Source organism: Charadrius vociferus, unplaced genomic scaffold, assembly GCF_000708025.1.
Source record: "Charadrius vociferus isolate BGI_N301 unplaced genomic scaffold, ASM70802v2 scaffold108, whole genome shotgun sequence".
NCBI lineage: Eukaryota > Metazoa > Chordata > Aves > Charadriiformes > Charadriidae > Charadrius > Charadrius vociferus.
Window position 1 is genome coordinate 645150 of NW_009649770.1, and position 10448 is coordinate 655597.

Sequence of the window (10448 nt, forward strand, 5' to 3'; positions counted from 1 at the left end):
GAAGAAGAAAGAGGCTGCAGTCCAACCACCATACAGAATTAACACATGTTAATAAAAATCTCAATTACATATCTGAAATACAAAATACTTAAATTACTTCTCAGAAATTCAACCTGGTAGCAATGGCAACACAAAATACTATAAAGTCATCCTGTTTCAATACCTGAATGAGGTCTTGTTTTTCCTTCTCCCCTGATGTGATGGCCTTCTTGAGAGCTTTCATTTCACTTAAAATGGCTTGTGCCTCATCAAGTTTGTAGCCACCTTGAGTATCAGACATTTTCATGTCAATTCTGCATGGAAATTTAAAAAAAATATACAGTAAACTAACACTTTATAAAGTCCAGTTAATTTAATCATCCTAAATGCATGCATCTTGACATTAATTTTTAAGAAACACACTCCAAAGTATAACAAAGACAATAGAGGGAACAAAGAAGCCCACTCATCACTGCTTAAGGTATTCCGCTCAGAAGTACACTAAGCTTCAGAACTCTGATTTTAGCCATGTCACCTCTTTGACTTCTTAGGGAGGACAAAGATGCACACGAAACCCCCAAACCAGTATGTTTGGGCACATTGCTGCTAGTTACCTTGTTTTTAATCCAGAGATGATCAACTTAGCTATCTATGAGAATTACCTTATTTTCAGTCATGATGTCAAAAACCAGGCACAGACCTCACACGCACGGATGTATTTGCTTGCACAACCTAATTACAAGCTGCCTCTTCTCAAAGGAATTCTACCACAGTTGACATTTAAGATATTAACCAGTGACATTATTTAAAACATGCCAGATGTCTATTCATACAAAGGTAAGTAGCCGAAACTTTTCTTTCCCTTCCACTTCACCTCAAATTTTTCCTCAGTGCCCTAAAACAATAACTCTTATAGGTAAGACAATAGGCTGTACTGTGTCATCCATACTGAGCAGTACTGAATAAAACAGAATACCATTTCACTGGCAAGAACCTGGTTCAAAATCTTTTTGCCATGAAGTCAGTTCTGATGTGGTCAATCACATACAGGCATTGATTTGAGAGAACTACCCCCATGGCTGTGTACTGCTTTCAGTTGCGTATGCCTAAAGGTATCAGCAGCAACACATTTCAGCTTACATTACTTAGGCAGCTATTTATAAATGTAGAGGGGGATGCATTACAAGCCAGACATGTTCTACACTGAAAATAAGATCTTGAGAACAAACTTACTTCTTCAGTGTTTGAAATCCATGCTCTTTGTACTGGAGCTCTTGTTTCATGTGAGCTACTTCTCTCTTGAGTTTATTAACCTATAACAAGATGTCACAGTTTTAGAATTATACTTTACATGAATATTTAGATATAAAACTATTCATTCAATTCAAAACTTATTCAGTGTAGACAGTACACAAAGTTTCCAGATAATCAGTTCATCTCAACAGCAGCTAACAGCCCTGACCGCATCCTCATCAGGATAAATCCCTAGCCAGAGATAACGTCCAGTACCCAGATACTACACCACTTAATAAGGGGCTCAAGGGAAGCACCAACCTCATAAGCACAAAAGCTGAGAAAAACTCAAAAGAAACAGGAATGAAACACACTGATTTCACTCAATAATGTTTAAAACCTTCCCAGTCATTAAAAAAAACATTAAGCATCAGGACAGGAGTTACACTGCAATGACAGAAGCCATCCTCCAAGATACCAGACTAAAAGGCCCCACTGCATGAGTAACACAGCAGGATGATAATACATATTGTAAATCCACTGACCCTACAGCTTGCTGTTTTATATTCCTCCACAGAGGCCAGACTGACCTACTTTACTTTAGTCCTTTCTTCTTCCCAAACTGAGCTCTGCATGAGAGAGCGCACTGCTGCTGCTAACAACCCGCACTAAGCCCAGGACAAAACAGCTGCCAGTCTCTGGAGAGAACTCGCAGCTCTCCAGCGCTGCAGCACACCGAGGAGCCAGCACGCAGCTCAATACCCCACAGCGCAGCCGTACAGCACTATGTACTGCCAGCTTCCAAGCAAGTCTAAAATCTAAGGGGAAAAAAAGTGCTTCAAACTCTTAAGATGGCAATGTTTGAGAATTCTGATAAATTATTTCCTAGATTAAGAATGGCAACATTAGCTCTTTCAACTGCCTTGGCATCTCCTTTTAGTATCTGCCATGAGGTTTGGAAATATCAGTAGATTACTCGTGACAAGCAAAGGTCCGTTTGTACTACTTACCCTGGATTTTGTCGTAGCAATCTCCGCTTTGAGGATCTCCGGGTCATACTTGGAACTTGACGACGATCCAGAGAGCACTAGAACAAACACAACACTTGGTTCAGCAGCTCCACCTTCCTCCCTAGTCTTCTACCAGCCCCATCACAAATCAAGATCTCCTATCGCTCCTGCACACCCAGATCTCCCCACATCACTGGTGTAGGCCTTTTACCCATTTCCCAGATCTCTTCTCATCCCTCAAAGGCAGGGAAACGCAACAGTACAGTCAAGTACTCCACAAAAAGTGTATACTAAAGAGGCAAGAGCACGTCCTGCATCTCCAAAGTCTTGATTTGTTCCAGGTTAACACACTTAACTCAGACTCCCAAACACGTTCACTCCATTCAGTAGTGTCCCCCCCTGCATTTCCAAAGGTGTTTAACAGAACTGAAGGGACAGGCACTGCATAAAGGTTTACTTTTTTTTTTTTTAACCTTTCTTGGTGAGTAAAAGATCCACTGAATGTTTAGAAACAAAGAAAAGTGAAGAATGAGAAGAAACTGAAAAATGCGATGCAGGCCTTCTCACAGCCTTGAGGACATGACCAATCATACAGTGTGTCACACCGGATTAAATCAATGTCCCATTATGAGTGGAATTCTCTTCTCAGCAGCAGTTAAAACGCTTCTGCTTCAGAAGGTACAGAAGTTCCCCAATGTGCAATGTTGCCAGAGGTAGCTGAGGCAAGGGAGATATTTTGATCCTTGCAGCCATCAGTTTATGCCCTATAAAACATGGGAAAGCATTTCTAGTCCTTTCTGTTTGGCTGTATTTTTAAAGACAGATCGCATCACGTCAATGTAACTCATGTTCACAGTGTTCTTAGTGTACTGCTCTGGTATACCAGTACTAAGGTAGAATGCTTTTAAGAACAGACCAAAAACTACTTCAGAGATGATTGACAGGACACTAGTCAAATAAGAATCCTTCAGTGTGACAGAAAACTATTTAAATAGTTTTTAACATCAGGCACAGGATTAGCCAGTTGAATTCCGCACCATAACTTAGCAAGAGTGGAGGGGGGGCAAGTCAGTCCCCTGACGTAGCTAGCAAGAACATAAAAAGTCTGCAATACTAAGGAATACAAAAACAAATTCTGGAAGACTCGCAGGAAATAAATCCTCCTCCGGATATTTTCCAGCCCCTAACTAGTAACAGTAAGGAGGAAATTTGGCCTTCTATAAACATTTCTGCACAAACTCTTGAAGCAACAGGTATTGATGTTTCCTGTGTGACAAAGAATATGGAGCACAAAATGTTCTTCATACACAGAGACATAATCCACCAGTGTTAGCTTTTACAGGGCATAAAATACAGACCCTTAGCTCCCCAAGACAGTCACTCAACTACCTGGGATGTTAAACTGCAAAAGGGCCTGGGAATGCTATCCGAGATGAGCCTTCTTGCCTTGTTTCTATATTTTGGACAGGGGAATCAAGGAAAACACCATATAACTTCATTTTTTCACACTGAGCCAACCACCACATTTTTTCACATTTGTTGAAACCTGTGCTGAAAATCTGCACACCAGCTCCAGTGACTGAGCACTGAAACAGCGTTTCATAACAATTATCCTTCATCAAATAGGTGCTAGGCAGCTATTGCTTTTGAGACAAACTGAGCAAACACGGACAGTGACACAGCATAACACATCCCAGTGCTCTATCAGAGGACCAACTTCAAGCGTTTTACTGTCCTAGAGGGTTCATGATTGAGAAAGTCACTGGATAAGACTACTCACAGCTGGTCTGAGAGCCCAGTTTGTGCTCCCAAACATCATGCAGCTGTCGATATTCTTGCTGGGCCAATTCAAGCCTCTGCTGTTTCACTTGATAGATCTCCTTCTGTGCAGCAATTGCCTCCTGGGCCAGGACAAGATAGTCTTTCAGCATATGCTCCTGCTCCCGCCGCCATTGCACACGAGGGTCTTCTATCTGTGTAGTTTCTTGGAGAGAAAACAGAAGGAGGCAACATCAATGGAAGGCAGGTTTGTACTGCTACCTGAAAATGCTCCATCGCTTAAGGCAGTATTTTAAAATAGCCCCTTGCCCCATCCCCCAATAAAAAAGTAGAATAAGGACATTTTCCTTTTTTCTCAGGAGGTGACCATTGATTCACAATGAACTCCAATGAGCTCTGCCATGCTGAATCGCTGTACAGAACAATTCATGACAAAAATCCATCACACAACTCTCCAACCCCTCCGCTGCTGAAGCCAACCTGGTTCTGCCTCTTAAAACATCCACACAAGCATATGTACACACAAGCTCTAAGATACTGACACTGACCCTTAGACTTATCTTTATTGTAACTGCTTTATAACGTTACTAATATAATACCTCTACTATTTCACTGATAAATTTTCAGAAAAATCACTGCCACATGACTGCATTATACTGCATCTGACAACATGAAAGCAATTACAACTCTGCCTGTCCTCTTTTGCTGCCACGTGGCTTTTATCAAAAAGAGGAAAGAAAAACCTTCTCACTCAGATTCCATAGGTAAGTAAAAATAACTCATTAAATCACAAAATGTATTCACGCAAGCATCTCAAACAACATTATATAAACAGCATCTCAGAAGGCGAGTGAACACTTCCTTACTGAAAGCAGGCACAGCAGTAAATCACTGCAGAATACAGGAGGCGGAGTTTAAGAAAAATATTTTTTGGTAACATAGGCAACGCAGTCATGAACAGCTACACCATTTCCATCTCCGTTACACCAACACAACCAATACATTGCTTTTCAGGTCTCTAATCATGAAAAACGCGTAAGGTCACAGACACGCAGCTAGTCCTAATGCTAATTAGGCAAATTTATTGTCAGTACTTGTCTCGGTTTTGTGAAGAAATGTCCAAAATATTTTTCATTTCTCTTTCAAGGCTATTATATGTTCTTGCTTGGAACAGGTTCCAATATTCAGTAGACTAAGTGCTCTAAACTGCCTAAACTACCGTGCTTGAATAAGGATGCCTAGTTACCACACAATGAATAATTAATAAAAAGGAGCTGCTTGAAACTATCAGTAGGAATCTAATCTGCATATATTAAGAGCCTCTTTAAATATTTAGTAAAAGCTGCCATGGTGGAAGGTACGAGCAGCTCTCAAGCGAGCCAGGCATAAGGCTAACACCACAACACACAGGATTTAGGGAATAAAACAGTTTGACAATAATCCTAGGAGCAGAACTAGAAATAAAAGATTTTACCCAAGGGATGGACACTCAACCATTTTCACAAGCTGTCCATGATCATGCTGAGGAGAAAATTAAAGGATACTCCAGCAATAACTTGTTTTAACAGTATCTTAAGACCCAAAAGAACACATGGCATTTCAAGTTACAGAGCAAAACTTAGAGAAGCTGCAGAAGATGATTAAAAAAACCTTTTAAGACACTAACAGTATAGTTTGTAGAAGCATTTCAACAAGAAGTCCTTTATAGGTCCTGCGAGCACAAGCAACATTTCAGCTGATGTAATACTAAAGCTAAGCCTGGACCTAAAAAACTGCCCCAAAATAACCTGCTAAAAAAGCAGCTACTGGTGCCAGCTGCAGGTGTGCCAACCCAGACAGAACTGCAGTCTCTCTTAGAGGCAGCAAAAGAAAAGTCAGGAAGACAGAGCAGTGCATCCGCTGTAAGAGCGTGAATACCCCAGGAGCCTGTCTCTATTCTTGCCCACAGATCCCATTTTCCAGCTAACCATTACCCACACCCAGGAGGAGTAAATCCCTCTACTCCACAGCTGAAGCAGAAGGGGAAAGCCTGCTGCAAGTTACCCAGAGAGGTGGCCCCCCATGTTTCCCGACATGCAGCTCTCCTGGGCCAGACTGCACGAGCAAGCACCAGCATCCATGACTCAGGACTCTTAATTTCAAGCTTAATGAGTATGTTGGCAAAGTACCCACAACTCTTGAAGTCTAATTCAGGACACTGGGTCATAAGTCTACCCGTACCTATGGCTTCAAGCTTGGGTAGTTCCAGTTTTCCCTTAAACCAGCAGCCCATTCTTCCTATAATCACAAGAAGGGCGGTAGAAGCTGCTGCAGGGAAATCCCTCGTTATAAGCAACCAGGAGGAAGACTGTAAAAATCTGCAGTCCTCAGCACCTCCTTTAGGTGGTGAAACACTGACACTGCCTCGAGCACATACAGCACCTGACAGAGGGAATGCTTGGCAGTCGGCTCAAGGGGAGGATGGACAACGCACTTATGTACTGAAACGGCTTTGTTCCCATTTTTCTAAATATTCACCTGAACCTTTTCAGTAATCACAGCACTAAGTGTATCCCCTTGATTGCAGCTTTGATTTTCAAACATGTAATAACAATCTATGAAAACGTTGGCCAAGGGCTCTTGATCTACCCCAGCTACTAAGAAATGCAAAATAAATTCAAAAGTTAGATGAAAGGACTACAGAAACGCAGGCTATTACATCATTTGTTGTCTTGTGAATTTTTAATTTAATGTTGAGCTTGTCATAAATAAATCTGATTGTTTCATGTTTGAAGAATGTAGTCTTACTATGCTTGCATCAGCATCTGGCAAGAAACTCATCATTTCTTTGTGCAAATCAAATTCCAAAGAAGTTCTCCCAGAGAGAGACTCAGGGCTATGCATTAATACTGTATTAGGAATATTCTGGGTACTCAATTCAATTTAATTGTATTTATTTTGCCTCAGAGAGAAGGTTAGAAGTGTTCTCCAGCTCACTTTTTTTAACGGCTTCTAGCTTTAGATTTAATTTAGGTCTGTCCTTGGGCTCGTTTCTGATAATTAGTCTCAAATACTTGAAGTGCACAGCAAGAATCAACATGCCTCCATTCCCTTCACACCCTCTGATGACGGTTCCTTCCTGCACAGGGAATCTGCAAGAGGTCTTGGACATGAAGAAGGTTTTGGATACTCTCCAGAGGATACTTCAACATAAACCACAAAGATGAGCCTCCTGATTAGCTGAAGGTAAGTGGATATGGTTTACTTTATCATGATTTGGATTAAAGCTGGCAGAAGAAATAGGGTCATGATTTCGTTTCTCATCTTTTTTTAACCTTTTAATTGAAATTCTAGGTCAAGTCTTGTAGTCTCTGACATCCCCTAGAAGTGAAACTTTGTAAGAGCCACTGCTATTAAGCAGGTATGAGCATGGTTTGAAGCCTCCTCTGCACGCCCTTGGAGCCTGTGGCGCTTTTGAGTGGCACGGGCCAGGGGTAACTGCCCTGGACCACACAGGGCTCAGACTCACACCCGGATCTTTGTGCATTCACCCCAGGGCCAGCTCAAATGTACAACTATGGTCAAATTTGGTTTGTCCCACCTACACGCTGCAGTTTCTGCTAGCTGAAACACTTAGGAGGTCCAACAAGCTTCCATGTCCCACAGCAGGCTTCAGATCAAGGGGGTTTTTTTCCTGTACCTGAACTGTGTCACCCCTGGGACCACAGCTAGCCATCCTTGTCTAAAGAAATGCCCAGCAGAGTAAGTTAATGTCCCAGTTTTGGCTAGGATGGGCCACAGTGGCAACAAGCACTCAGTTTCCTCCAGTCTGGATAGCAGAGAAAGACAAATGAGATGATAAAAATACATCTCAAACTGAAGAGAAAGTTCATAGGGGACAAGGAAAAGACTCTTGGATACATCCTCTCACTTTACTTGACTCAAGTTTCTCCTGGGGTCAGAGGTGACCCTGATGCTCACTGCAGAAGGTGGGCTGAGTATTATTTCTTTGGGGGATGACGCCAGCTCCAACAGCACCTGCAGAGTCTTACATCTACAGCAACAGCCCACACCACTGCCTGATAAACCAGAGGAGGGAGCTGATCCAAGGGAAAAAACACCAAGCCCCACAGATGTTTCACTGGGAACAAACAGCTTCCCCAAAAGCACTGTACAAATAAAACTGAATTGGCAGGAACCTCTTAATCCAACACTGCTGCCTAACACAGCAAAGGCCTTCACAGTCACAGGAAGGTGGCATGCCCCTGGCTCCGGGCTGCTCTTGGCCTGGAACACCCTGGTAGGCACCTTCCACATCCCAGCACCTGATACAGCCAACCTCCAACCACCAGAGAAGGGAAGAAAAGTCCAACCATATTTTCGACTCCTCTGGAGAGCTTGCCCAGGCTCTTCTCTCTTCTTGGCTGCACACAGTTATGAAAACATTACATCATTCAGAAGTCTTAACTTCTGAATTTAAGTAAAGAAAAGTCTTAACAAGACTTCTAAACTAAGCTCTTACTCCTTTTGTAAGTGTGGTCAGCACAGGAATAACCCAGACCCAAATGAGAGACTGGAAAAAGCACTAAGATTCAGACTGTCTTTAAAAAGCAACCTCATTGTTAACTGTCGAGAGTGCTTTCTTGTGGAAGTGCAATGGACACAAGACTTGCTCTTACAGACCTATAGGAGACCCCAATTCGTGTCTTGCAATTTAGCACCCTTTTAAGCAAAGTTTGTCCAGACCTCTCCCCTGCAGAGCTCCTTCGTGTAGGCTCCTGTTGGCTTGTCTACCCTTTCTTCCCCACTACCCTTCCCTATAAAAGGAAGAATCAGCATCCCAGCCTCAGAGAAAAATAATCAGGACAAAGCCATTTAAAGATATGTAAATACTGTGATATTGGGATGACATAAGGTCTAAATAAAAATATTTGTGTCATCTTCACATCTGGAGACATTTGATCTTTGTGTTGCAGAGGACAGTTAGCGCTTCTTGAGAAAAGGCTTTTTTTCATTCTGCATTTTTAATACCCAAGAGAAGTTGATAAAACCTGGAAGGCGCAGCCTCAGGCCAGGTGAAAGTGTGGCTTTTCTGAAAAAAAGAAGGGTGTGAAGATAATCAAGAAAAAAAACAAACAAAACAGACTTCCATGTTTTTATTTCAAAAGTGATCTTGTAACTTGCTGAAAAACATTGCTGAAGCTCTAGAAGCTGACTTAAAAACAAACAACAAAACCACAAAACGCAACTACTTCAAGGCACTTTTGTCTTTTAAAAGTTTTTCTCTTTGCATGAGTTACAAGCACCCCCAAAAGTGCCTGGGCCTGCTGTGAACTTCTGGACTACAATTGGAGTTGTTCTGTGAGGAGAATCAAATTCACTGCTTTATTTTGTTTATAACTTTTTTTCAGGGAAATTGTTCTAGCACAACTCAATACACATTTCTTAACAATGTCTGTAACGATATATCAAGTCCTGTATTTTTTTATAATTCAAACAAGCTTATAAAGCTTAACACTTCTGGTCTATCAAGTAATCTAACTAAGGCAGTAAGCAGTGGCTTGGTTTGAGGCCACACAATAAAAATCCCTCAGGCCTGAACTTCCCTCTTTCCCAAGCTGCACACCTCTCGGGATATCCCAAGCCTATGTGAGAGTTTCCTCTCCAGTAAAGGCAGTGAGAACTCCTGCAGCAACAGGAGCTCATGCAGGCATTCAGTTTATCCTGCCAGGGGAATCAATGCAAGACCTTTGCACTGTTTCCGATGGTCTGCCACAAGGACAAATTCCAGGTTAAGAACAAACTCCAGATCATTGCTACCTAGTCAGACTCCTCAGTAGAGCCAAATCTTAGAGGTGTGTCCATACAATTAGCTTGAACCTGACTGCTGATTGGAAGACTGCAACTCAAAAGGTCTCAAATTCCTGTTTTAGAGAGGGAATTAACTTGTACGATGGAGAAGGACAGGATTTGATTTCACAAGTTGCAGATCTCACCTACTCTAAAACATGCTGTTACCAATTTTGTGTTCAGTATATTTTGACACAGGCACAAAACAATTACTCTGGAAAAATACATTAATATGTCACTTACTGGTGTTGTGGTCTATGTAATAAACTCCAACCTGAGGGTCATAAGCTTCTTCCCATCCTAACGGCAATTCATCACTAATGCAGTCTGCAAAGGTTAGTGGTTTAGTATACCTGAAATGCAAAATAATATTTAGGATGAATAAAAGAACAGTCCCACATGTCTATTTCAAAGAACTGACTGGAAAATAAGTACCACAAGGGCTTCAGTAGAGAAAACAAGGAAAGTTGAAAACTATTTTAAAGCTTTTGTTCTTATCAAATAATACTCCACAAACTCTTCCCCTTCTTCATCTGAAGTTACAGCAAGATGAATTCATTCTGACAGAGCTCCCGAGCCTTGCCTGGCTCTGCATGTACTCGCTCGACAAAGGAACAT

General features: G+C 41.7%; 1 protein-coding gene across 1 annotated transcript in view; it reads right to left on the reverse strand.

The window, feature by feature from the left end:
- WWC1 (WW and C2 domain containing 1) overlaps nucleotides 1-10179 on the reverse strand; it is a 39324-nt gene extending 29145 nt beyond the window's left edge. Inside the window, exons 1-5 of the mRNA XM_009890876.1 lie at nucleotides 10074-10179; nucleotides 4003-4206; nucleotides 2223-2299; nucleotides 1213-1292; nucleotides 164-293 (exon numbers count right to left, since the gene is read on the reverse strand). Coding sequence (XP_009889178.1) covers nucleotides 164-293; nucleotides 1213-1292; nucleotides 2223-2299; nucleotides 4003-4153 — 438 coding nt within the window. The 5' untranslated portion in view covers nucleotides 4154-4206; nucleotides 10074-10179. The remainder of the gene's footprint in view (nucleotides 1-163; nucleotides 294-1212; nucleotides 1293-2222; nucleotides 2300-4002; nucleotides 4207-10073) is intronic.
- Between the last annotated feature and the right edge of the window lie 269 nt (nucleotides 10180-10448).